This window comes from Actinia tenebrosa, unplaced genomic scaffold (genome assembly GCF_029948245.1).
Source record: "Actinia tenebrosa isolate PJP-AT-01 unplaced genomic scaffold, QUT_ActTen_1.0 PGA_scaffold13__45_contigs__length_12533684, whole genome shotgun sequence".
Classification (NCBI taxonomy): domain Eukaryota; kingdom Metazoa; phylum Cnidaria; class Anthozoa; order Actiniaria; family Actiniidae; genus Actinia; species Actinia tenebrosa.
Window position 1 is genome coordinate 10,310,484 of NW_028292573.1, and position 27,501 is coordinate 10,337,984.

The 27,501-nt window shown below is 36.2% G+C and overlaps 5 protein-coding genes across 5 annotated transcripts; 2 read left to right on the forward strand and 3 right to left on the reverse strand.

The window, feature by feature from the left end:
• Positions 1–583: 583 nt before the first annotated feature.
• LOC116301901 (protein FAM8A1) lies at positions 584–5,351 on the forward strand. Its single transcript, XM_031711071.2, has 5 exons — positions 584–959; positions 1,229–1,331; positions 2,037–2,163; positions 2,712–2,878; positions 3,286–5,351. The coding sequence occupies exons 1-5, from the start codon at positions 602–604 to the stop codon at positions 3,440–3,442; spliced, it is 912 nt and encodes a 303-aa protein (XP_031566931.2). The 5' UTR covers positions 584–601; the 3' UTR covers positions 3,443–5,351.
• Positions 5,298–11,839, reverse strand: LOC116301900 (E3 ubiquitin-protein ligase RNF217). Its single transcript, XM_031711070.2, has 2 exons — positions 10,732–11,839; positions 5,298–8,277 (listed from the first exon to the last, which is right to left on the reverse strand). The coding sequence occupies exons 1-2, from the start codon at positions 11,385–11,387 to the stop codon at positions 7,971–7,973; spliced, it is 963 nt and encodes a 320-aa protein (XP_031566930.2). The 5' UTR covers positions 11,388–11,839; the 3' UTR covers positions 5,298–7,970.
• Positions 11,840–12,554: 715 nt separating this feature from the next.
• LOC116301902 (E3 SUMO-protein ligase NSE2) lies at positions 12,555–15,082 on the reverse strand. The gene is made up of 3 exons (XM_031711072.2): positions 14,694–15,082; positions 13,989–14,196; positions 12,555–13,380 (listed from the first exon to the last, which is right to left on the reverse strand). Exons 1-3 carry the CDS (start codon positions 14,945–14,947, stop codon positions 13,144–13,146), a joined length of 699 nt encoding a protein of 232 aa, XP_031566932.1. The 5' UTR covers positions 14,948–15,082; the 3' UTR covers positions 12,555–13,143.
• A 1,528-nt stretch (positions 15,083–16,610) lies between these two features.
• LOC116301894 (uncharacterized) lies at positions 16,611–27,391 on the forward strand. The gene is made up of 2 exons (XM_089028765.1): positions 16,611–17,609; positions 26,853–27,391. Exons 1-2 carry the CDS (start codon positions 16,980–16,982, stop codon positions 27,345–27,347), a joined length of 1,125 nt encoding a protein of 374 aa, XP_088884891.1. The 5' UTR covers positions 16,611–16,979; the 3' UTR covers positions 27,348–27,391.
• On the reverse strand, positions 19,239–22,211 carry LOC148911826 (uncharacterized). The gene is made up of 5 exons (XM_089029046.1): positions 20,900–22,211; positions 20,465–20,538; positions 20,270–20,361; positions 19,810–19,919; positions 19,239–19,724 (listed from the first exon to the last, which is right to left on the reverse strand). The coding sequence occupies exons 1-5, from the start codon at positions 21,278–21,280 to the stop codon at positions 19,344–19,346; spliced, it is 1,038 nt and encodes a 345-aa protein (XP_088885172.1). The 5' UTR covers positions 21,281–22,211; the 3' UTR covers positions 19,239–19,343.
• Positions 27,392–27,501: the final 110 nt, after the last annotated feature.

Consider the following 27,501-nt stretch of genomic DNA (forward strand, 5'->3'; position numbering starts at 1 on the left):
TCATCATCAGCATGCTTTCTTGAAATCTTATGCTTCAGACCGTCCTGTCGTCTTTCTCCCCTCTTTATATTTCTCTTTCTCTTTTATTTATCTGTTACATCTATATTTTTTCATTTATCATTCTCTCCTGGCTTATTAATTATAAAGAAGAAAAAAGCTAACTGTCTTGTCTAGCCCCCGGCTATTACAGTTTAATCGTTAGTACCCGCTAAAAAAACTCAGTTTTTTATGTATGTCCTTTTATTGACGATAAATTTGGCCCTCGGCTAGCTACGCCTCGTAGATCCAGATTACTACAATTTGCCGCAAGTCTATCTGGAATGTTTTTGGCACCGTTAACAGTCCCACCTTCCCGTTCTTTTCTTACCCCTCCCCTCAAGAAATTCATTGTACCGCCACCATATTAGTCTCCCTCGCATCCGTTTTTAGTGTCTTTGCGTGACGACCGATACTAAAAACGGATGCGAGGGAGACTACCACCATATCATATGAGTACCAAACACGTAGACACTTGGGCTTCCTGTGAAATTGGATTAACCATGATGCTATACGCGTTGTGATATTAGACAGGAAAACTGGGGACAAGCGATGGTTATCCAAGATGGCGGACAAAAAAGAAAAAGAACCGAACGACAACAAACCATCAGTCAGCCCAAATATGACCAGCACAACCGCTCAAAACACACAGTCTAATCCCTATGTAACTGATACTACCACACGTAATCCTAATCTACTGAATAACTCTCTATATTCGCTGTCTTCGTGGTATTATATGCAGTCTTACTGTCAGTATTATTATGCTTCTTGTTATTTGTACATGTACCATTATTGGCAAACCTTGGCTTCACAGAGTCCTACTCAGGTCACTAGTTCGACGGGGAATCATGTTCCTGGGAATTCGGGACAGTACAGAGTTCATGCAGAACGCTTCGGGCAATTTCAACAAGTTAGAATAGAAGGTAAAAATGCATCATTCTTGTCCTTTCCTAAATCCTATCACCATTGAAAATTGATTCTTGCAATGTCCCTAGAAAAGAGATCATAGTTACAGTAACCATGATCTCTTATCTGGGGACTTTGAAATAAGAACTTTTACCATAAATATTGAGGGAGTACTCTAAATCACAAATACAAGTTTCGCCGAAATTTCGATTCATTGAGTGTTATAAAAGTAATAAATAATTCTAAACAAAATTCATACATGGTGTTTAAAATTTATGCTTTGTAGGGTGTGAAGCAAGAGTTAGTACACTACAGAAGAGGATACTTGCAGAAGTTATTGATTTTTTCTTTCTGTATTTAACCAAGTTTTTAATGTTCTCAATATTTTAGTAAGTGTATTAAATAAAAAATGAATATGTAAGATAACTTTTGGCCAAACCCTGTTCATTCCATGATCAAATTGGAATTTAGAAGTTGATTTTTGATTTTGGGAGGAAAACTGGAAAACCCAGAGTAAAATAAAACCCTTGAAGAGGAGAGGACGAACTAGAAATTTTAATCGCATATAACAGCGAGCCCGGTAATTGATCCGGGTTGCATTAGTCTGCAAAGCAGGCGTTCTTGTGGGTTTGGGGAAAAACCGGGGTTTTGGGGAAACTTTGGAACTTTGGAACGAGCGAGAATTTTTTTTTTGCTAGGTCCCATTTTTCTCACGGCCCTTGCTCAAAACAGGAACCCCAAAACCCAGATTCTTCCTCAAACCCATCAAAAGAACGCCTGCTCTGCAGGTTAGGGTTGCATAAATTAGCTACTCATGCTCTATTGGAACAACCAATGACTGGTCAATGATTGACAGATGTCAGGTGACTGAGTGTTGACCATTTAAGGCCTGTTGCTAGGGGTGGTTGGATGGTTCGAATGAACCCCCTCTAAGATCCAATAACGCAATAAAATGTTTATCAAGAAATGGCATAACTAAGATTGGAAGAAAAACGAAGCTCCTCTTACAAGGCCCTACCAATGGGCCTGTAATGTACACAATTAATATTCTTTCAGTTAATAAAGCTATTTTCATTCATCTTTTTATTTTATAGCAATGACATAGAAAAATATTCTCAACTACAATATTCACTCATTGTGGATGAAAATACAAGTCTAAAGGACCTAGAGGAGCTTCTTATTCAAGCTCTTGTTTACAGATTCATGGTGTTTGCTTATGAGGTCAGTTTTTCACTATGCTAGCACTCTGACACTTTATTTCTGATACTAGCAAAATCACTCAGCCCAATCAGCACCTCCATGATAATGATTGATCATGTTTTGAGTTTTGATTAAGTCAAATGACCATTTGATATGAATTTCTCCCTCTGATAGATCTCCATGATCAGGACAGAGCTGGAAACTAATAATATATGACCATTTTTAGCTCTCATGGTTGTTTGACTTATAACAGAAATTCAAATTGTTATTTTGGCAGTGCTAACAGTTGAGTGATTTTGGTAGTATTGATTGCTAAATTTGTTTTGCTTGAGACATTATCGCAGTGGCACAGAATTGGCCAGTCATGAGCAATCATGTAAAAAATATAATTTATTTTATTTTATAATATATTATGTAATTATATAATTACTAGGGTAGGTTTTTTATTATATAGCACCATTCATCAGTGATGCCAAAACATTAAGAGTTTAATAAATATTATGAATTACCTTGTAGTAGATCGATGTGGAAACATCTCATTTTCACTTTTCGTTTTATTTGGTTTGCAGACTCTCTTCATAGTTGGTGGTTTTTATGGGATTTTGGGTGGAGCAACTCCTGGTAAATATTTTGTGGGAATATTGGTGTTATCGGCAGAGACAGTGGAATTGATTGACATTGACGATAGAGGAGAAAAAGTGAGAGTGGTGCCTGGCATGAATCCAGGATGGTGGAGGTAAGGTTACTCTAATTCCTAAACCATTTACTATAATTATTAAATATTTAGTGCCGACAAATTTGAACATATTGTTTCATTCAACCAAACCAGATTTTCAAGCCTTCAAAAGTGTGTTATATGTAGAGGATAGAGGGTTTGTAAATGGAAACCTTTATTAGTATTGTAAAACCTTGATTAAAACTCCTCTATTTAGCTATCTAAATTATATGAATTTATCTAATATTTACATAAATATTTATTTTACTTTAAAAAATACTTTAGCATGCATGTGAGCAATATTATGCTATGAAATATGCTCAATATAAACATTAAAGTTTTAATTTTGACATAGAATGTTTATAATTTTAGTGACATCTTTTGGTTGAATTTATTGATTCATTGGAAACAAAATTATTCCTCTACAGAGCATCTCTGAGGGCACTCGTCAAGAACTTCTCTATGACTTTTCTCTTTCCCGTTTTCTTAACGATCTTCTTCTTCAAACATAATCGAACCATCTACGATATCATCTCTGGAACAGTCGTAGTTGACAAGGAGTCATATCAACAAAGACACCAGTGAATGAAAAATTACAAAGACTATTCATTATATATTCCATGTGCACTGTACACTGCTGACATGCTGGGAAACTATTCTCTCTAAATCTAAATTAAATCTTGTCAGAAAACTCAGTTTTCACTCCTAATTTCAATTTCATTTTGACTTTATTTAATAATTATAAAGTAAACATAAGAAGGGGTGAAAAATGACAGTCACAACTTAGCACTGATAAACTTGCAGCCCTCTATGTTTAGTACCTAATGTCATGACACAGGACTGCCATTTTATGTCTGGTCATCTGAGCCACTCAAGAAATAACCAGATATTTTTTAGAACGAAGGCTGCATCATGGACTCAGCTATTTTTAATAATGCAAGGAGGTTCTTATATACAACATCTCAATGCTCTTTACATTATTTTATGACCAGTGGAGGACTTTACTGGCTGCGTATTTAGGCGCTAGTAGCAGCTGTGCAGCTTACAATCATGAGTGATTTGTTAGCACATTAGTGTTATGCACCAGACGAAAATAGACTGTTGAACCGGGAGACAATCCCCTACTCTTACATGAATAATTCAACAGGTTCTTTTATGTCCCCCATTTTACTGCAGATAATTAGGAAGGGTTGGGAGACAGGGCCTATGGTTTAAAGTCCTTATGCGAGAAGACTTGAAGGTCTAACCTTTGCAGATACATATTATTATAAAGGCAGCACCTTCTCCTCAGTTATTTTTTAAGACCCTGAGTGTTGGTCCAATATGATTTTTAAAAGACCTTGTGTGTTGGCTCAGCTAAGGTTTGAACCCACTAACTTGCACACAATAGGCAGTGAGTGCCCAAGTGATTGTGAGGGGATCTTATTCAACTATATGACATGTAAGTGTGATTCAATTAATGCTTGTTAATCGAAGTATTATGATCATCTGGGTGGATGTGGTCCTGAGAAGAACTGTTTGATGTAACTGTTTGATGTGACTGAAAATTAATGCTGCTGCACCGCACCTCTAGTAAGGGCAATATCTGAATGTAATTAACATTCAGAATATGAATTTTAATAGCTTCATATTGTTAAACGATTATTTATATGTTTTAAAATTGAAATCCTGAATGCTTTGCATGCTTACAGTGTGGACACTCGAACCATGAGCACTTCAAGGATTATCCAATCACAGCTCTCTGTAGAAAAAGGAGCAGGTGTAGCTCAGTTGGTTAGTGCGCGGCCTTCAGAGCAAGATGTCCATAGTTCAATCCTCAGGAACTCCACGTCTGTTTCGACTTCTCTCTGTTCTGTGTAGCTTTAATTAGCTTTAAATACCCGTAAAAAGGAGCACTGATAGTAAGAGGGGGTAGAGGACGCACCTTCGAGCGCATTTAACATGAGCCCTTGGCTCGGGAGAATTGGGCAACCACTCCCTGCGTTATCAAAGTAAAATAAATTACCTTTACCTTTTTTTTTTCTTTACAAAGGAATCAAACATTTTAGGCACCATCCAATCACAAAGAAATGGAAAGAAATCTTTAAATGTTATATTTTTAGCTCTCTCCGTGTGAACTTACAAACTGCTACATCACGTATTAATGCATGGTAGTATGCAAAACTGTGGCACCAAGTGCAAACTTTCAATAATTTACAGAAATAAAAAAAATATATTGTTCATTGATGAAGTAGCTGTTTATAAAAATTAATGAAACTTTAACAGCAACAACAACTCAAGAGACTCTGGAATCGTACATAAAAATGCAGCAACCTCTGTAAGAATCTGTCTTCTGATTGGATGATTCCAAAATTGTTTAAAACACCTTGAAGTGTTCATGAGTGTCTGCACAGTAATAACTTCTTTAAACAAGACAACTTATTAAGATGTTATAAAATCATAATCAAATAATGTACATTTATTAGCTAGAAAAAATAAAGGGCTTTTCTGTTCACATTGTCATTTCTTGCAACTTAAACCACTCTTCTCTTCTTTTGAGTGTTTACTAGAGAGTGTGTTACCAAAGGTTATTGATTTGAATTTAATCACCTATCAATTTACAGTACCTCTGCTGCACAACTTATTCATAATATTGGTTTAACTTATCTTTCAAGAATGAGAGCTCTGAACTAACTAGTATGGAAGGTAGAACAATAGACATTCGTAGGTAACTGGTTCAAAACAAAAGAAGTTAGGAGGTAATTAAGTAATACTGTTTGGAAGAAAGGACAGAACAAAGGAAGGGAAGAGGGAAGGGGGATGGAAGGAATGGAGAAAAAAGGGAGGAGAAAAAGGATAAATGAAAGAAAAAATGAAAGGAATAAATGATGGGGGGAAAAATGGAAGGAATGAATGCAGAAAGGATGCCTGGATGATGGGTAAAAAGAAATGAAAGAATGGAGGAAAAAGAACGAAAGAATGGAGGGAAAAGATTAAAAACTATTTTTACTTTTGCATGTCTAAAGTACTATGCTACTCTTTAAAGGGCCACTTGGACGAAAATCGTTCCAAAATTAAAACTCTTCCATTCGAGCTGGAACTTTGCTGAAATAATCTTGAACACATTAAGAACCTCTCACTGAAATATCTTTCTAATATTCGAAAGGGAAGGGCCAAAATTTTACGATTTATTTTCGTCCGCCATTAATTTCTTTGTGTCACGGCCAACGAGTCATTATGTACAGCAGTTTTACACTGTGACGTCATTTACTCAACACCGTCATGTTAGCGTCGTTTTGACTATACATTTCTTGTTAGATTACCTGAAGTTTATTTGATGTTTTAAACGCGTTGTCGTGAAAAGAATCTCTAAACAGACTTTTTTTAAACCTTTGATACCTCTTCAAATATGATGGAAACTCCTTTGGACGCTCGCTTTGTCAATCCTGAAGAGTTAGAACCATAAGTTATAATGTATGAAGATGAAGCCGAACTAGAAGAAGAAGCAATGCTTGGGAAGAGGTTTTCATAAAAATTCCTTATGTTCATTTCATTATTTGTATTTGCTACGTACTGTCCATGATATAAAGATCTTAAATTTGAAGTTTCAATGTAATCTAATAGTGATTGATGTTATGAAAACAACCGATTGCCTTTTGAATTCTGCGTTGTGATATAAAGATTTGTGACAATATACTTAGATCTACGTGCCGAATAATTTAGAATGTGAGCTCGTAATTCTCCTAGCTGATTTACTACAGAACGGTTATTATTTGCTTCAAAATGTTTATTATGCATTGAATAGGTACAAACATACGATTATCTAATATCATCTTTGTAATAGAACATGTCAAAGGTTTCTTATTTATTACTCGCGCGACAGCGGCGTCTGTCACTCAGCTCGTAGATTTTTCTTTCATTGTGTCGGATGTCTCGCGGACACAAATTGTGGGGTTGCTCTTTGCCCTCGTATGTAAATATGCCTTGAAAAATTGTTATCCTTAAAATGATTCGAATAAATCCCGAATATCTCAGTCACTTCGCGCGATGGAACCGCTAGAATCTCGTCCATGCGTCCTACTTTGTTGTGATTCTTGGCGTGCCGAGATGTATTGAAATTTTCGAACTATGATCGTCAGTATTATTGAAACTGAAAAATTTCAGCGCCTAGACATCATTTGGTCATATAGTAGTTAGGAAACCGAATGAAACATTATATATTTTCTGAATAAACCAAATAAACCGAGTTTTACGAACATGACACATACATTACCCACCAATGTTTTGGTTTGGGTTGAGTAAATGACGTCATAAGTACTCGTGCCAGTCTTCTTGAGTCGAATTCTGTGATTCAAAGAAATTAATGGCGGACGAAAATAAATCGTAAAATTTTGGCCCTTTCCTTTCGAATATCAAAAAGACATTCCAGTGGGTGGTTCTTAATGTATTCTAGATTATTTCAGCAAAGTTCCAGCTCGAATGAAAGAGTTTTAATTTTGGAGCGATTTTCGTCCAAGTGGCCCTTTAAAGGTTTAAATTAGCATAAAATATTGATGCATCAGCAAGCATGTTTTTATTAAACAATAACTATCTTGTGTAATGTTTACATCTCTGAATCAATGACTAATTCCCAATATGATATATTTTCAGAACAAAACACTGTACATTGTTATTAACTTATAATTTATAATTAATATAGTACATGAAAAAAGTCGGGCAACAGCATGACCCACAGTATAGAATCCAAGCTTTTTTTTTCATTTATTGTGTTTAATGAAAACTATGTCCAGTTAAAACTTTTATGCATTTTTTAAACCATTTTCTGGTTTGCACAAGCATTCTTTTTTTTCCTGTTAGAGTGATAAGGATTTGTTTAGTCATATTTATTCAATGATGTCATCAGAGTGATTAGAAAAAAAAGCAATGAAGCTAGACTATGACCTAGAAATATAGGAATTTCTTTATGTCGTATAACTGTCAACTACAGGCATATATTATATCTCTTCATACTGTATCATAGTTTCTGTTCACACTGATGCATAGGATTTTGATGCCTTTGTTAATGTGATGCTTCAGCGTACCAAGTTGTAAGTTAAGTACTTGACTTCTGTAGATTAAGTACGCTTCTGTAAATTTACTCTTCTATAGATTTCCTTTTCTGTTTCTTCTTCTTAATCATCCGATACGACACATAACCAGGAATAACCACCACTCCAGCACCAAGAACAAGGCACCCTGCACTAGCAACTAACCCAGCCATGACAGGCAAGGCAAGGAGCTTTCCACTCAGCACAGCACCACGTACTATCACTCTTTGGGCCGGATGGTGTGGTTTGTAATTGTATTTACAGCCAAAGACACTCAGGGGGTCGTGATGATCACCTAAAAAGTGAAGGCTGCGAAATCTGCTACCACAGCGATAGCAGAACTCTGTATTACACCTGCCAAAAAAACATTAATTATCAATTCTTCAAAAGATCATGTTTTCAAAACACTACAAAGATTATTAGTATTAGTACTTGATACTATTACTAATAGAAAGATTATGTGTATGCATCAATGAGGGGAAAAGTTGTAAAATAATTTTCTTTATTTTTTTCTTTTCTCTCTATTTTTCATTCTCCCAAAAACACATTGAATGAATCCTTTTCAAAATATAATCTCTTTTCATATTCAAATGTTAAAATTCCTTTGAGAATATGAAGACAATAATCAAAGTTAGCATAAGCTACCAAAAGGGATTCTGGAAGTGTATGCATAAAACGTCATCATGCTTGAGGCCTGTTATATGTATACGCTTGCTTTTGTTGAACCAAAACATACCAATTGGACCCTTTCTAGCAGTTCCTAAAACAGCTTTATTGAAAGACAATGCAATAAATTTTAATTCTCCTGAAAGTAAAGTTTTGTCTTCCATGTTGTATTGCACTGCATTTGCGTGCATAAAATTCCAAAAATTGCAGCTCATCCACTCTAAAAGTTTGATTTCTTAAATTAAGAAGAAAACTCTTATTTTAAGGTCCCCAGATAAGAAGTAAGAAGCTCTTATTTCAAATTCTGGAATTTATCAAAATGAGGAATGTAAAACTCTCAATACAAGAGAATTAAATATCTAAGTTTAATATATCAATTCTCTTATATTAAGAAATCAATCATCTTAATATTAGAAGATTAGGTAATCTCAATTGTAGATATCTATTCTCTGGTATTGAGAAATGTAGCATCTTAATATTAGAAAATTAGCAATCTCAATAGAAGACATCCATTCTCTGGTATTGAGAAATGTATCATCTTACTAAATGAGAAATGTGATGAAATACCAATTTTATTTGCATGCATAAACATATTAAAAAAAGGGATTTACACAACAATGAACAATTTATTGAACTACATAATTGGCATGCAAAATTACATTGAAAGTTAAGCAAATAATGCTTCTGCAACAACACAACCAACAATTAGGTATGTTAAGGAATGTTTGTTTAGATTTTGTGACTGAGGTCATGAGTTTTATCGGAAGTGATTATTGAAAGACATATATGTTTACATAGAACAAAGACCAATTGATTCATGTAATAATTTAACAATTAACCTGTCATATGAGTTAAGTAAGTGGACACGAGCCACGTTTAGCATAGTTCAAGTTTGCAAGCAGCTAGACAAGGTATGATTTTACTTGTATTATTATTTTAGGAACTATTGTATTTTCTTTAAGATCTATCGCGATTATTGTATGATTGCATGTATGTACGATTGTCAGTAAGATTAGTTAGCAATTTATTTCATTTGATTTATTATAGTTTTACGATTGATTTAACGACAAAGATTAAAAGAGATCAAGGGATCTAAAGTGTCTAGTCCGATCGATCCGTAAAATAGCCTAGCAATAACTGTGACAGTTACAGATTTTACAACATTCAGAACAATCAAGTGGATGCATGTAATATATTCCTTCTTAGTTCTGTCACTATTTATGGTACTGTATATAAACCAGGGAAAAATAACTTCATTGACGTGTCTAAAAATGCTCCAGAATTTGGAAGAATTATAAAGATTTGGTATGTTGAGTACCATGGTATTTTTTTTGTTATCCAAGTAATGCATACAACATCATTCTGTGAAGAGCTAAATGCTTATGAAATTGAAGAACCACACTTGCCAGAGGGCCAGGAAATATTAGCATCAAGTGAAATCAGTCATCCTAAAGTATGTCACACTTACCAGTTTAATGAGAAATTATACATTGTACAGAGAGAGAACACTTTTTAGCAAGAAGTTCAGTGTGGCATATGAATTCTAGTCATGCAGTTGTGATACCATGTTGTATTGTATATTTGAAAGTGTTACTATAGTTTGGCAATAAAATATATATACTTGTTGTGTTCAAAATGAGTGATTATTTCTTAAGATGAACATCATTTCTACTTATATTGAGAAGTATTAGGGTTCTCAGAATAAGAATAGTTGTTATTGAGAACCTTGGCACTCTCAAGATAAGAATCAAGTTAAACTCTAAGAGAAAACCATCTCTTACTTCAATGGCAGATATCCACTCTCTTATATTGAGAGTGATATCATTTCTCAAATTGAACAACATTGCTATACTTATTTTGAGAACAAGCGTTCTTAAAATAAGAATAGTTCCAAACAAGCACCAATAGTACTCTCAAAATAAGAATCAAGTTATACTCTAAGAGAAAACCATCTCTTATTTCTAGCTTTTATCCATCTTGTAATAAGATTTTGCAATGATACTAAAAAAATCTTCTTATTTCAAGAATATAGTTACTTAATTCTAGAGCCTGGTCAAATTCCAGCTTTTAGGGTGATCTTTGTAATAACAGTTACAGCTTTGAAATTTCATTAATTAAAAAAATATCCAACCATAGTTTTACCTTGTGCAAACCATGTGGTCACATCCAGCTGATTTTTGAATAAATATCTGGCATTTTGGACAGCGTGTTGCATTTCGTGAGTAGTTCCCTTTGTTCTTGGCCCAAATTTTTAACGATTTGTCTCCTTTACAGAAATCTTTACAGCTGATTCCATAGTGCCACGGAGCCTGACATTCAAAGCACCACACCAAATGGCAGTCTGTACAAATGACTTTACTATCGTCAGATAGCTTCTTTTTACCCAGAGCATTTTTGTTCTGTGTCTCTAACTCTATCTCAGATTTTTCTTTCGGTCTGAATGTAAAAATCTTGGAACAATTCGGGCATGATTTTACATTAGGATTTTGTTCCATGTCGATCTGAAATTTCTTATATTTTTCGAAGAGTTCTTCGCTCGCAAGTTGTTGGATTTCTTCTTCAGGTATAAAAGTATCACATTCTTCCAAGGGACAAGTTATTTTTACAATCGCTTGGTTTATTTTCGTCTCGATATGACAACGAAGACAATCAGTGCACAAGAAACCAGTACAACAGCTTCTCATCTTCACAGCATTCGAAGAGCCTCCATGATGATAGCACACGAAACAAGGAACATAGCTCTCCAGTAGAAAACTTTCACTGTTTGGAGGTATACTCTCTATACTCATGAACGACATCTTGAATGAAGGCTATAAAATTTTACCAATACAGGCACCGATGACGAACTCTTTGACAGCTTTATTCGGTCATATTCAGCAAACTAAGTATTTTTCCTTTTTTCCTATTCCACGTGTGTATCTGTCGCTGGATTGCTTTCTATCCATCAAGCACGAAACATTTTTCATACGTACTGACACATACATATATATGTTAACTCAAGATCAAGTATTTATAGTCTCTTACGTAAGTATTTTCCGCGTTAATAATTCGACGAACTTCAGCTGTTTTGTTGACTCAAAATCCCCAGTAAACTGTACATTCAGCACTTATTAGTGTAAAGCACTTTCGAGGAATTCAAAAATTCTATGTATCCGACCAGATTATGGTAAAAAGACTTGTAATTCATGAAAGAATAACAAAAACGCAATGTTTTTTCTAATAACGTTTGCTCTTGTTTATGTTTTGTGATAATCTTGTTGCAATTTCGTTTTTGCGCGTTCGCCTAAAACCGCTGACCGATATTATTATTTTGAGGTATGACTCACGCATGCGTGATGTAAATCCCCTAGAGGGGTTTTCAAAGAGAAAAGAAGAAAGTATTTTTGATCTCAGAAGGTTATTTTGACCTCAAAAAGTTAAAGTCATATTTCATGAGTCAGTGGAAATTATAGTAACAACAAATTTATCTATTTACTTTGGCATGTTTTTGTTTTCCCTTTTCAGACCAAGTGTCATAGATTTGTTTGAGTCAGTATCCAGATTGAGTGTGCTTCTCATGTGCAACCATTAAACAAAAGATACTTTAGGGAATGACACATGGTCTGAAATGCAAAAACATTCTACCCAAGGTTAAGAGGTGCTAAGTTGTATTGTTGATATACCAGGAGTGCATGAGTTAAAGTCTTTTTCTCTCTCTCTCTCTTCTCATTGGCCAAGAGGTGCCATGTGATGGTCATAAATTTCCCTCTACCCGACAACCATTCAGAGCAGCAACATTACATTAATATTCCCTGGTGCAAACAAAACTGGAAACAATTTCACCAGATATGTAGGTTTTTTTAAAAGCTTTCAAAATCAAAATATAATCAAAAAATCAAATGAAAAAGTAGGGATCATTTTGATGTTTGCCTGACATATATATTTTAGCTCAAGCATGGCAAAGGAAAGATAATATCCCTTGAGCATAAGGTTATAAGACAATTTCTTTATTTACTAAACAAAAATCTTACACTTTTTTTTTTTCTTTCATAATTTTCGTTCAGAGAAGCCGAGGCTTGAATCACTTAACATATTATCTAGGGATTTTGCTGGCATTAAACAGCATTTTTTAAAACTTCTTCAAATGTTCTTCAAATGAGCACAGTAATAAATAATATACTGTATTGTTTTTTGTAACAAAGAAAGTATTTCACATTGCAGATTTATACCCTGACCACATTATTCTTCTGATTATCAAACATAACTCAGTACATTCTTTTAATCCATGTCTCTGATATTCCTGCTGATAACCAAGCTTTCATAGATAAGTCTCTGGTTTCATAACATAACATTTTTCTTTCCAATTTAATTACTTCTTTCTGTTTTTCCTGCTGATAATACGTTCCAGTTCAGTATTGGGTTGGTCTAACATAACATTTTTCATTCCAATTCAATTACTTTGGTCATAACATGTTTTTCGTTCCAATTCAATTACATTGTATTTCAGTCATAACATGTTTTTCATTCCAATTCAATTACTTTGGTGGTAACATAACGTTTTTCGTTCCAATTCGATTACTTCTTTCTGTTTTTCCTGCTGATAATACGTTCCAGCTCAGTATTGGGTTCCAAGTCATTCTTTGTAACGAAGTGCACACATCCTGCAATGGGGCATTTGGCTCTTCCTTTACTTACTGCCCTCTTGATATGCTGAATTATTGCTTCCTTTTCATAATTGTGGCCACACTTTTTATGTCGCATAGGTTTCTTCATTTCCACAGTAGTGATTGGGCAAGTGGTTCTCTCTGTAGCCTAGGAAACAAAATATCAATTATTTACTATGCAACTTTGCTGACTTCACCTCATGATTGTAAAACTAATAAACCCTTTCAGCTTGGGTTTAATAGTTTCCCATTTCTGACCTTGTTTCATTCTTTTGTGAACAAGATTTGTTATTTGAGTTATATTCATATTGATGTGTCTTCTCAAGCACAATTGTTAAGCAAAGAAATGTGCTACTTCTCGAGTTGCTAAATGGAAACCAAAATCATAGAAAACAATTTCCGACTTATCTTCATATATATGTATGTATAAGTACATGCGTAATAGGTAAATTACAAGCCTTGTGTGGAACGATTGAAGAAGAGGGTTAATGGGCCTTTCACAACTTCAAGTCACGTAAAAAATGAGGCAGCTCAACTATATGTGAGAATAGTTTGTTTGATATGTTATTCTCTCCCTTCCAACAAGGGCTTTTCCTACAGTAATCAAGTTTTCCTCCTGTAAAAATCAACCTGTGACCAAGTGTTTTGTGGTGTTAAATGTGAATATATTGGTTAGTGAATGTGGGGTGAATCTCACAAGAGCCCTTCGCAGGGAGTCATGGTTGTAAAGTATAGGTTAGTATAGGAAGTATTTACCTGAGACATAATCAAATCAGCATCTTCCGCGACTTTATCAGCATCATCACTTTGACTTGGCAGTGGCTGGCCTTCATGATGGACTTTCCAAATTTGCGACTGGAAATTCTTAACTTTCTTGTGGTCCATTAGATCTGAATTTGTATTTTTTGCTTCAAGCGCAGCCAGCTTGTCATTAAAGATTGCCTCTATATCTGGGACCTCATCACTGTTGGATATGGTAAAATACAGTAAAATTATGTATGAACCCATCAGGTTAAGCCTTGACTTCAAGCAAGGTTTTCGGTAAGTTTTGAAATAATAGGAGATCATTAACTTATGAAAGCTTAAGCAGGAGAATTTTGTGCAGTTACTGGAGCATTCTCGGATACCTGACCCTGTTTGAGCCACTTATGGTGACTCAATAGAATTCAGGAAAAGTATATTGCAAGGAGACAATCCCCATTTCTTTGCTTGTTGTTTTCCCTCGTGATTAGATGCTAGATAGTCCATTGCTGGGAATCCCTCCAACCACCCCCCACCCTCCCTCTCCCCCACCCCAACCCCCCTTCTGTATATTGTTAGGTAACCAAATGAGAGATCGTATACAAGATACGAGTCAGTTGTATCTAGTCTTCTGTTCCTTTACGCTTAAAGATTACTTATGAGTTTATAATCAGGAACACTGAATCTATTAAATGTTGATGTGCCATCTTGACTCCTTACTTTGATGAACTATTCAGCTTACTAAACTCAGCTTTAGTCTTATCTAAAGCCTCCATCCACTGGCCTACTTCTCTCTCCATCTGAGCGTACTGTACCATAGCATCGTGAAGTTCCTTCACTTGTTCACTTCCTTCCTTTCTTTCTTCTATATCCAGTGCTACGTCTAGCGTGGCTCCCATACCATTATCTATAAACTCCTTGACTTTTTGCAGCTTTGTGGCAGCATTGTCGACTGTATTAAAATGTACAGGCATTATGGAAACTATTTTCACTAGATTCTCCTTTAAAACCTTATCTTTGTGTCAAGTAAACGGAGAAAATAGTAAAATCTAGATCCGAACTGCGATGCATCAAACAAACTGAATGTTTACGCGGGAAAACAGGGATGTCTAGGAAAGACTGGAACCGAGATTGCAAAATTCGTAACCAGGGAGGGGAGGGACGTAATACATTGAATCACACAGGTAACCCATTTCTAGTAGCTTAGCGAAAGTAGGCGGAACGGTGGAAAAAACAATAAGAGTTTTTTCTTTTTATAATTATCGTCCAATTAACCTGTTATCATATCAAACTAGCCAAGTAATCCTGAACTGAACTTTATTAGATGAATGAATTTCTTGCAGGAAGAGTGAAATAGCGTTAATTAAACTTTTCAGTTAAAGTAAAAACGGAGATCGGTGAAAGTGATGCCGCCTTGTAAACACTAGTCTTTTTTTAATAAAACTTGTGTAGAACTCTCTTTAATAAAAAACATAATATAATAAAAGGTTTCAAAGATGTTTAAACATCAGTTTGGAAACACAAAACATCTTCAAGTTTATTTATTAGATGGTCGGAAATTAAAAGACGAAAATATTGAAAAAACATCGGGGTACTATCATTAGTTCTCGAAACTGAATAGTGACTGAGGCCAGCCCTCCTTTGTATTGTTACAGAGTATTGTTACAGACCGTGTCAGAATTGAAGATTCGATACATGCAAAACTCGATCTGTGAGAGAAAGATCGAGAAATTTCCAGAAGAAATTACTAGTAAAGTTATTAGTTTTTTTTATCGTGCATCCCAAAATCAAAGTGTTTGGTGAATTATAGCCTGACAGGATATTTAATCAAACAGAACTCGGAACATTTAAAACTAATGTACTTGTGGTCAGTTTTAATTTATATTTTAATTATAAGATACATTTTGTATATATATGATTTGTTAAATAGTTCAGTTTCACATAAATGTTTATTGCTTACGCATTTTACAATTGCACTCCGCGTCACTATAAATCTTGTTTAGCAGCCCTCGCCTGCCACTATTAATACACGCTTCCAGCTACCTCAAAAGCCGTCTTTTCTACTCTGCCATGTTGACAGAGTTCCAATTGCAAAGTACGAGTCTTAAAACAATACATCTCATAACATCTCATATGCTTGATTGCAAAAAATACAAATTTTGCTTTGTTTTATCAAATTAATGTTGACATACTTTGACATTCAAAATGTTTGTGTAATTTCAAGAGCCCGGCTTACGTTCGATTCAAATGAAATGCTCTAATTTCACTCATTGGATTTCACTCGATTGGAAAAACATAATTGCTTCTGAATTATTACCGCAATGCACTTCGACGATTATAGCGACGTTTGCGCAGTTGCCAACACATCTGTTGCCCTTGTTTTCTCAAAATAGATCTTTTAAATCTAAAAACCCTTTGGGTTCATTATATATGTCATATTATACCAGAAGCTTGCTTGACTCATTGTTTTAAAACTCGCAGCTGAAATGATTCCAATTAGTTGAACTAGAGGTTTCTAGCGCGTTTAAACATGAATTTACAGGAAGTGTTCCATGGCTATGACAACTGATGATGTCTTTGCTTTATTCTTGTTTGAACAGGTTAGGTAATCTGTTTCAATATCGTGAACTCTTTATTTTCTTCCATGCACCATTAAGAGATACAGATAGCCTTTCAATCAGTGATATTGGTACATTAGCTTTTTATTTTCAAATGTACGAAGCCGGAATACTAATGATTCGTTCTTAAAAATTCACAGGAGAGCAGCATTTTATGTTGCAGAGGAGTTTAATTTCATGAAATCACTTGAAAGACATGCAGTTATCTATTTAAAGTCCGGCCGCACAAGTGGTTCTGCTCACTACAACATTGGACAGCACGCAAGTGTACTTTGGTGAATATTTCTCTTGCACAGATTTGAGTACTGCAACTTTTTCAAAAACTTAAGATTGAGACCTAAGGAGAGAAAAAAAGCATATTTAAATACAAAAGAAGACAAGTTTGAGAATGTCAGAAGTGAGCGCAGTTGAAGCAGGCGCAATCAATTTTACCCACAACGCAACGACGCACCGACACAAAGGAAACACGACAATAGGATACGACCAAGAAGTTCTGGATCTCTGGAACTTTTTCCTTACCACTTGTTACAGCTCAGGAATATATCTATCAGTAATATCTGTACTCACGACTATTGCTAATGGAATTCTTCTGATTGCTTTGGTAAAGGATCCTCTGAGGCATAGATCAAGGCATCCTCTGACTATTTTCATCGCGGGCCTGGCCGCCGCGGACTTCTTGACTGGGATATCGGTCGATCCTCTGTTCGCTTACTTTTATTTTAAAGTTGCTCAAGATGAAATTAGCGCCGACAAATACAACTTGTTGCTACAAGCTGGGACGATTTTGTCAGGGATTTCAATGAACGTTTCATTTCTTGTGATTCTCTTTTTATCGTGGGCACAGCTGATTGCCATTCTCTTCCCACACAGACAAAGACGGTTTATAACACGGGAACGAGCGATATACTGTGTTGTAGGCATATGGATATATGCGTGTGTTTTCTCGTTTTTGAATTTGATAGGCGTTCCTAAAGACGTATTTCACAAGCTCGATGTCACTCGACGAAAAAATGGATTTGTCATGTAGGCAAACATATAGACAAATATATGGGCAAATATCATATTTGACTAATAGTAAACAATATTTGCCCAGTGACTGTATATGATATGTACCTACACATTTATCCCATGGGCACAGATGGCAAAGTCCGTATGGCCCAGTAAAATCCCAAACGGCAAATATGTAGCAGATATCATATCATCCATACATTTACCCGGTAGTAAATGTGAATGCTCATTTGATATGTGCACGTATTTGCCCAGCCCGTATATGTGTTTTATGTCTTACGTATACCCTGTGTTTCCCCAGGCCGTATATGTGATTCATGCCTTACATATACCCTGTATTTTCCCAGGCCGTATATGTGATTAATGCCTTACATTTACCCTGTCTTTGCCCAGGCCGTATATGTGATTAATGCCTTACATATACCCTGTATTTTCCCAGGCCGTATATGTGATTAATGCCTTACATTTACCCTGTCTTTGCCCAGGCCGTATATGTGATTAATGCCTTACATATACCCTGTATTTTCCCAGGCCGTATATGTGATTTATGCCTTACATATACCCTGTCTTTGCCCAGGCCGTATATGTGATTTATGCCTTACATATACCCTGTGTTTCCCCAGGCCGTATATGTGATTTATGCCTTACATATACCCTGTGTTTCCCCAGGCCGTATATGTGATTTATGCCTTACATATAACCTGTGTTTGCCCAGGCCGTATATGTGATTAATGCCTTACGTATACCCTGTCTTTGCCCAGGTCGTATATGTGATTAATGCCTTACATATACCCTGTCTTTGCCCAGGCGGTATATGTGATTAATGCCTTACATATACCCTGTATTTTTCCAGGCCGTATATGTGATTTATGCCTTACGTATACCATGCGATATGCTCTGACCGTATATGTGATTAATGCCCCCTTAATGCCTCAGATGTACCAGCGCGTCTTAGCCATATTTGCTCAGTTGAATTATGCTCATCATATTTGCTAAATTTAACTATATTATCAGTCTTCAGCTATTGTCACTTATGGCAGGCCAAAAAAAATAGAAACGATATATGTCGTGACAACCACCTCATACTTTAAACATAGCTAACCTATACTAAGAAGCAGGAAAAAAGACATAAATCATACTGAAACATTTTTATTGTGAATTTCCTTTTCTTGACGACTGATTAACTATGAACAATTTGTTAACTACAACTAATTGAAAATGCTAGTTCTGTAAATTAATTATAGGTGTTTGTTTCATCTTGTGACAGAATTTGTGAAAGGAGATCATAATATATTTAGTTGTCAATCGATCTGTGGCTTATGTACGATTCTTTTTAGATATTCTGTAGTAGTACACTTCATTTATAACTGCAAAAACTTAATTAAGGACACCGAACGTGGTTGGGTTTCTACGAGTTTTATGAATTAAATCTTGTGTCACTGTTCCTCCGTTCCTTTGGCCTGATTTCTAGGGTTTTCCTTCTTCTTTCGATTACTTGAACGTTATACTCGTTTACTTGAAGAAATCCAAAGGTCAAACGGTATAGCAGCGGCTATTTAAGCCTATTGACCTTTGGATTTCTTAAAGTAAACAAGTATAATGTTCAAATAATCGAAAGAAGAAGGAAAACCCTAGAAATCAGGCCAAAGGAACGGAGGAACAGTGACACAAGATTTAATTCATAAAACTCGTAGAAACCCCAACCACGTTCGGTGTCCCAGTGCCCTTGATTTGATAAAAACCTTTAGGCTCTCAATGCCCATTCGGGACCTCCAGATGGCCTTGGGCGTCTTGACGGCTCCCCGATTTTCCGCTTCAAAAGCATGGTGAGACTGCGCTCTGACAGCCTCCTTTTTGCCTTTCGGTCCATGCTTTCCATGAACTGATTAGCTAGGGGGCTTCTCCATGGCAGAGGGTGTTTTATTAAAACTTTACTCTGCTTAGTAGGGCCCCCTTCGTTATCAGAGCCACTGTCCGCTGTATCGTCATCAGCCTGGTCATCCGCCTCTGACATCGACTCCTCTGATGACATATACTCCAGTTTCATAATTGCCTTGACTTTCTCTTTGTCCCCTGGTGATAGCGAGGTTGACAAGTCCGCTGCCTTGGATCTGGATTTTAGGAGCTAAAAGAAAAAAGAAAAAAAAACACCGTCAGTCAAAGTTTCTTATTAAACAAAGTCATAATCGTTGCAAATTCAGTTTACTCACATTTTGTTTTCTTTGTGTTTTCCGCTGCATCTTTTGATGCCTTCCAAGGGCCCCTGAACGCTCTCTTTTGTTTCTCTTCCTTCTCGTCAGAAAGTGACTTTTAAGGGCAGCTGAAATTATATCAAGTACCCATATATTAAAACTTGAGACAAAATTTGTTAGAAATTTTGGCATTTGGCCGACAATTACTCCTTTAGCATCCATTTGTTTTTGCTTTGTTTTGTTTTGTTTCGTTTTTTTTCTTTTTTTTTTTTTTTTTTTTTTTTTCCATGTTATTTTATTTCAAACTGCTTCCCCTCCCTTCGGCATTTGAATATTTCTAAAAGGATTTCGTTAACCCCTCCCCCCCCCCCCCCGACCACCACCACCCTTTGTCCTCACCCCTCCCCCCCGGGTTAACTTTGATAGGTGCATAAGGCCTTTCGCCTTTTGCACTTCGTAATATAAAATACATAAATACCTTCTAACTCGACGGCAGAGACATCCTTATGAACATTCAGAACTCTATCCCTTATTGCGTTATTAATCTGTTCGTTGACGTCATCTCTGAAACTAATTAGGAAATGCCATATTTGAGTGGTAAGTGGAAACTTAATATGGAAAGAAACTATGGATGATTCAGACAAGATCATTTTTATTAAATTTTCATACTTACGCTTTAGTAAAATCCCATATAAGAGGGTTTTCTTCCCTGTCCCGTAATTTCTTTGCTACCAAGCGTACTTCAGACTGTAATAACATAATATAATTCATTAAAATCATAAGATGTACCTTAAGTTATTCTTAGACATAGTAATAATGTTTTCATTATTTGTATGGCTGTGATTGTATAATATTGGGAAAAAAATCGAAATCAAATCAATTCCTTTACAAGAAAGGAAATTATCATTATCATTCAGTGTCTTGTTATTGGAAATCAATAGTAAAGTTTGGTAGCATTAACCACTACCATGGCGGGTTTCCCGCCAATTTTAGCATTGCATAAATTATACCGCTGCATAATTATACCAACTACTCTTCGCGCCAAGAATTCCCAGTAAAATTATCAATAAAAATAGCTTGCTTTTTTAAATATTGCCACTTTACTTACTGCAACAGCCTTTGAGACAGTAATCTTGGTCTTGCTGTTGTCCTTGTTCTGCTGGCTTTCTTTTAAGGCGGCTAGTATTTGGCGGTTTTGTGCTTGCAGTTCTTTAAACTGTTTCACAATCGTTTCGAAATTTGAAGAAATTTCTTCTTTTTCGCTGTCGGGGTCAACGTTCTCATTCTCGCTTGTTGCTTGCAATAGGCGATTTCTGTGTTCTCTTAGCACATCCTCGTTACCACCAGGGACAGAGGGAATAAGTATATTAAGCCTTTGAGAATTGGCGCCATTTTCAGTATGTCTACTGGTACTGCTTGTACTGGTAGTTGCAGTAACAGAATGGATTGGCATTGGGCGTCCTGGTAAAGGTGTAGATGTTCTTCCCATTTTTTGATCGCGACGAATGAACGCAATTTATAAGCAAAGATATAGAATGTGCGGGAAACTAGATGACCGACAGAGTTTGTTACCTGTTTGTGACCAAAAGGCGAATGAACGAATAAGCACATCCACCGAACAAATCTACCCCCTATCTATCACGGCGTATCACGTGACTTGTGATGACATATACGTTCATATAATGAAGTCTAATAATAAAAAAAGGAATAACTGTCTTATAAAAATGCTGAAGTTGTATCCAGGATTCATGTTAAGTAATATATCTATTATCTTAAAGCTATTTGCTCCATTTTATAAAGTTATGAATTTTTTTCTAAAGCCTAGATTCACGAAATATCATTGCAATAAACTTGATTAGCTTCTAGCTCTAAAACCATCGTACCATTATCTGCCGCCAACAGTGACAGCTCTAAGGAAAAGGGCGCGGTAATAAAGATCCGGCGTGCTTTTGTCCAGTGGCATGTGGTTGATGGACGTGGAACTTTATTACGCTGGAATATGGCTGTTAGCCATTCAAAATGCTTGGATTTTGAGTAATTATCCCAATGATACACACCGTCTTTTTAATTATATAGTTCTGGAAAACAAAATGTCTTCTGCGATGTCAAAGCGTTATCATTGCTTTCATTGTAACGAAGATTTACATTACAGAGTATTTTGCCGTCACAAAGAAGAATTTTATGATCCTTTAACAAATCAATGGCAATTACAGCGGAATGACGACGAAGACTCAAATGATAGTATTTTCACTCACGAGATTGACGGCCAGAACGACACTTCTTCTAATGACTACAGCGAGATAAACGTTTTGGACCAAACTGATCAAGACTCCTCTGATGTGCCAAATACAAACCAACCATCAAGTGACGAATTCTTACCAGCTACTTCACAAAAAGGTATTGATGTTATACGTTTATTTGATGATTAGATTATATAATCTTTAAATGTTAAAGTCAAACTGCATAGATAAAAGACTGAATCTTTAACAAGCGGCTGATTTGCACATGATCTAGCTCCCCTATTGGATTTACTACCAAGCATTAGTGTTATTGAAGCGAGATTAAGTTAGAGGTACAAATGATTCTTTTCTATTTCTATCTTAGCCTCGTTTTCACCGTTACTTTTAAGAAGGGTGCATTATTAAGTAATCGGCTTATGGTTGCCATTAAAACCTCAGTGTTCATTCAGAAAGGTTCATTCAAAGAGTTTATAAAATCATAGCTAGAGATAACTCATTTAAAACGCCAAAAAGAATTTACTATGTTCAAATGGATATTGCTGTACATTTTTGTCTCCAAATCAATTCATGACTGTGGTCATCCTGAGATAGCATGGTATCCGGCAAAACATGTTTGTCAAGTTAGAGAAATACAATTATAAGTAATTTATTTAATATGTCTCTTGGGTTTTTTATTTTCGATTTATCATTTTTCTTTTACGAATTATAAATTGTTGTTTTGCTGACTTAGAAATTTATATTTTATTTTCAATGGAAATCATTTATTTTCAGAGCAAAATTTGGGTCAAAATTATACATTTAGGGACCGGTCATTATTTAAGTTGGAGGTAGGGAGGGGGGGTGGAGGAGAAATTGTCAGTGACGCAAAAAAATTTCAAGGCCCCCCTTTGAAGGCATCCAAGTTTATCGAAAACCCCCCATGGATTGTAGTAAAAAATTTAAAAATTTTCCCTAAAAGTCATTTTTAAATTTCAAGACTTTCACTAGCAAAAATTTCAGGCCCCCCCCCCCCCCCCCCAATTTTTTCTCCCCCCCCCCCCCCCAACTTAAATAATGACCGGTCCCTTAGCCCATGAGGTTTTTTTTACTGACATTTTTTTTTTCTAGTATTATAATGGTTTCAGACTTTATCTTATACTATGTTGCAGTTATGCAATGCCGAATGAATAAAATACATCGTATTTGCTTATGTTTAAAGGAGACGGAATAAATAACTTTGAGGAAGAAGATCAAGTGTTTTGGGATGACAAGTTGGACAGTGAATCTGACCATGAAGAGATAAGAGGAAATGAAAGAAGGAGATTGGTTGAAACTTGGGATATTGATATCGAAGACGTAGAAAGAGATTTTGAACAATCTAGTGCAGAAATAAGCGTTGCCGTCGAAGCAAGTTCCCGAGTGACCCTTATTAACTGGATTGCCTTGTTTGTGTGCTTTTGGTCTGCATACTTTTCTGTACCAGACCGAGGCATTGATATTCTCCTCGCCTTTTTTAAAGCGATTTTTGAGGTTTTGTGTGAGCTTTCGCCAATCATTTTCCCAACCGCAGTATTGGTTTTCCCGAGCTCCTTCAAACTCTTGAAAAATTATCTTTCTTTTAAAGATAAGCATTCAAAGTATGTTGTTTGTCCGAAATGCGACACCCTATACCGTTTTCAAGACTGCATAACAACAAGATTCGGGCGTGTCATTGCTAAACCATGTTCTCACATTGCTTTTCCGAATCACCGTCAATTGTTTCGCCGCACACCTTGTGGAGCGGAATTGCTTAAGGAAATTCGTTTGAAAAATGGACAGACGAAATTGTACCCACATAAAGTTTATTGTTATAAAAGCATCAGAGACACTCTAACTCACTTTATTAAGCGACCAGACTTTGTACAAAAATGTGAGATTTGGAGAAATCGGAATGTACCGGACGATATTTTAGTTGATATTTACGATGGCCAAGTGTGGAAAGATTGGCAATATTTTAACGGCACTCCTTTCCTTGCCCAGCCTAATAATTATGCTTTTATGCTGAATGTTGACTGGTTTCAGCCTTTTAAGCACAGTGTCTATAGCGTTGGAGTCATATATATGGTCCTCCTAAATCTTCCGAGAAAAGAAAGGTACAAAGAGGAAAACGTAATAATAGTTGGGGTAATACCTGGTCCACACGAGCCCAAATTGAATATCAATACGTACTTACAACCACTTGTAGCCGAATTGAACTTATTGTGGCACGAAGGCATCCAAGTTCGGCCTCATGGGAGTAGAACAGCAAGATGTTTTCGAGCTGCCCTCCTTTGTATTGCTTGTGACATTCCTGCACTAAGAAAAGTTTGCGGTTTCTTAGGATGTACTGCTCACCGAGGGTGCTCAAAGTGCACAAGATTTTTTCCCGGAGATTTTAGTAGCATGGATTTTTCAGGTTTCGAAGATGACGATACACCAAGGACAAATGAAGAGCACCGAAGAGAGGCTCAGAAAATACTCAATGCAACAACCGCTGATGAACGAAACCAAATTGAAACTTCCACTGGAACAAGATATTCTGAACTCTTACAGTTGCCTTACTTCGATTGTACTCGTTACCATGTTGTTGATCCTATGCACAATTTGTTTTTAGGGACAGCAAAACATTTAATGAAAAATGTATGGCTAAATGCTGAAACGCCAATTATTTCTAAAGAAAATTTGAATAAAATCCAGGAAAAGGTAGATGACGTCAAAGCACCATCATTTATTGGGCGTCTCCCGAAAAAGATATCAACATCGTTTGGAGGATTTACTGCTGATCAGTGGAAAACATGGACTCTCTTGTATTCTGTATTCTGCATTTGGAATATCGTTCCAACAGATGATTTGGAGCTGTGGAGGTTATTCGTATTGTCCTGCTTTCACCTTTGCTCTCCACTTATTACAACTGAAGAGCTACAAGAAGGACATGATTACCTAGTGGAATTTTGTAAATCGTTTGAAAAAAGATATGGAAAGGAACGTGTTACGCCAAACATGCATCTACACCTGCACCTCAAACAATGTATTTTAGATTACGGGCCTGTATATTCATTTTGGCTTTTCAGCTTCGAACGTTTCAATGGGATTTTAGGAGCGTTTCGAACTAACAATAGATCTGTTGAAATACAAATCATGAGAAAATTTCTCCAAAAGCATGAACTAAGAGATATCCCTTTACCAGAGAGATTTCGAGAAACTTTCCAACCAGTATTTCAACTTCTTCAGGAGGCACAACAAGTAGGAACACTTGGCGAAAGCATCCCATCAATACCATCAACACTTAATCTTTCAGTTGGTCAAGTACTACGTTGCTTAGAGTGGAGCAATATGAATGCATACTCATGTTTTTCACCTCGATCCATTGATGTTCTTGATGATGACTATACAGAATATCTCTTTAAAGCTTATGAAACAATTTTACCTCAACACTCGGTCATTGAATGTGTTACCGATACGTTTGAGAGAATTAGTACCATTGGATATTCGGGGACAAAGCTAGGGTCCTCTGACTCTAGACTGGAACGTTCTTCCTTCATTCTTGCAAGTTGGTGTGGCCAATATAGTGGCAGTATTGAGACCGATTCATTTGACTTGCGCCCCGGTGTTGTCGATTTCTTTCTTAAACAAACCATTATAATTGATGGCAAGCAGGAATCATTGTGTATGGCAAAGGTTCGATGGTATCAGCGACATCCAGAAAGACACAGGATTGGCAGACCACATGAAATTTGGTGCAGAAACTTGTTTGAAATGGAAGGGCCCTCTACATTCATTCCCATACAAAGGATACACAGCCAGTTTGTTGCTGCTTACGATGTTATTGACAAAGAAAGAGTATTAATTGTTTGTCCTTTACAACGTAAATTGTACGGATGATGGAGATGACAGTAAAGTATCATCCAGGAAAAATATTCAAAGCTATCAAAAATAAACTGTTTGAACTGTGCATCAGTAACTAGATAGTCAAAATGAAAATTGAATGAATTCTTTGATGAGTTTGAAATTAGATGAATTAAAATAATTATGAATGAAATTGCATATATTGCCAATAAAAAAGATGAATTCATATGTTTAGACTAAACAAAATTGATGCTTCAAATAATATTACAGATGTTAGCGGTTTGAAATGCAGCTGAGGTTAATGGGTTAATGAGTTTTCTTATTGTCACTGGAAAAAACGCATGTACGACTTACGCATATTAAAAATACATCGTCCGCGTTTTTTCCTGTGTGTATCAACGCATATAACCTCACTTTCATGACATCAAAGCAAAACAATGATTGAATTAATGTGGTCGCAACATTGATGTCATGCGTTAGGAGAAAAAATTGACACATATGACTGAGATGGACCTGCATGCACTCCCCCCTCGTAAGTCGTAAAAACAAGCCAACATCCATCATAATTCAGTTGAAAAATTATTGAGTTGTTTGAAAAGTTTTGATTGCAATAAATTGAAACGGAAACCTCACATCGGATATACTCAGTTTGGGGTATTGTATTTGCTCCCCAGGTAAATATGGGGCAAAGCCTAGTGCAAAGTTGATTTCATATGTGCCCTTCATTTGACAATAGGGCAAATATAGGGCAAAAACGGTTATCATATATCCCCACTGGGTAAATGCGTCTAAACTAAGGGCAAATATATAACATATTTACCCATGTGTTCAGATGTATGGCAAAGCAATGGCAAATTTATTAGAAATTTACCCCGACCTTTGCCTGCATAGGCAAATGTATGGGCAAATATAGAGCACCATATTTGCCCAACATTTGCCAAGCGGACATATGATGACCAAATCCATTATTTCGTCGAGTGTGTGTATATGCACTTGACAGGTGTACAAATAATGGTTGTCATAACCTATGTTTGTCTTTATATCGCTTATAAGCGCCACTTGAACCGACTCATTCCATTTCTAGACGTGAATAGAAACACTGGCAACTCCCAAACAGAAGATCGTGTACTAGAACAACACAGAAGAACACAAAAACAGCTTATCCTCGTTAACCTTTCATTAACAACATGTTTGCTTTTCTTCGTCCTGCCAGTAACCATTACTTGGTACGTGAATCTATACTGGAAGGCTCAAACACCTACTGAAGAAATCCAAGCATCGATCATTAGTGTTATCATAGATACGACTCTTTACATGAAGTTCCTTATCGATCCATTCATATATGGACTAAGGCTACCTAAGTTTAGGCGAGCTGTTATTGCGGTGTTTACACGGAGACGAGCTTCTAGTGTGCTGTCTTTTGCCATGATGTCAAAAACGAACAACCCAGTCAACTATGTGGACACAAAATGAAAACGTCGCTTTTGATAAGTCCTCTAGGGACGGATCATTAGATAATGGAGGGAGAGGGCTGCTCAAATCTCCCCCCCCCCCCCCCCCCCCCAAAAATGGAGCAAGCACTTCACCTACGAAAAAAAAATCGCGCAAACTCTTCCATCAGAAAACA

What these genes read in the sequence shown, in the direction of transcription:
- LOC116301902 (XM_031711072.2), bottom strand. Translation starts at nt 14,947, where the DNA reads ATGCCTGTACATTTTAATACAGTCGACAATGCTGCCACAAAGCTGCAA. An exon ending in AAGCTGAATAGTTCATCAAA is followed by an intron (nt 14,197 to 14,693) that starts GTAAGGAGTCAA and finishes CATATCCAACAG; the next exon opens with TGATGAGGTCCCAGATATAG. An exon ending in CTGATTTGATTATGTCTCAG is followed by an intron (nt 13,381 to 13,988) that starts GTAAATACTTCC and finishes TTTGTTTCCTAG; the next exon opens with GCTACAGAGAGAACCACTTG.
- LOC148911826 (XM_089029046.1), bottom strand. Translation starts at nt 21,280, where the DNA reads ATGGGAAGAACATCTACACCTTTACCAGGACGCCCAATGCCAATCCAT. An exon ending in CTGTCTCAAAGGCTGTTGCA is followed by an intron (nt 20,539 to 20,899) that starts GTAAGTAAAGTG and finishes ATGTTATTACAG; the next exon opens with TCTGAAGTACGCTTGGTAGC. An exon ending in ATATGGGATTTTACTAAAGC is followed by an intron (nt 20,362 to 20,464) that starts GTAAGTATGAAA and finishes TTTCCTAATTAG; the next exon opens with TTTCAGAGATGACGTCAACG.
- LOC116301894 (XM_089028765.1), top strand. Translation starts at nt 16,980, where the DNA reads ATGTCAGAAGTGAGCGCAGTTGAAGCAGGCGCAATCAATTTTACCCAC. An exon ending in CTCGACGAAAAAATGGATTT is followed by an intron (nt 17,610 to 26,852) that starts GTCATGTAGGCA and finishes TATTTCGTCGAG; the next exon opens with TGTGTGTATATGCACTTGAC.
- LOC116301901 (XM_031711071.2), top strand. Translation starts at nt 602, where the DNA reads ATGGCGGACAAAAAAGAAAAAGAACCGAACGACAACAAACCATCAGTC. An exon ending in TCAACAAGTTAGAATAGAAG is followed by an intron (nt 960 to 1,228) that starts GTAAAAATGCAT and finishes TATGCTTTGTAG; the next exon opens with GGTGTGAAGCAAGAGTTAGT. An exon ending in TCATGGTGTTTGCTTATGAG is followed by an intron (nt 2,164 to 2,711) that starts GTCAGTTTTTCA and finishes TTTGGTTTGCAG; the next exon opens with ACTCTCTTCATAGTTGGTGG.
- LOC116301900 (XM_031711070.2), bottom strand. Translation starts at nt 11,387, where the DNA reads ATGTCGTTCATGAGTATAGAGAGTATACCTCCAAACAGTGAAAGTTTT. An exon ending in GACCACATGGTTTGCACAAG is followed by an intron (nt 8,278 to 10,731) that starts GTAAAACTATGG and finishes TTTTTTTGGCAG; the next exon opens with GTGTAATACAGAGTTCTGCT.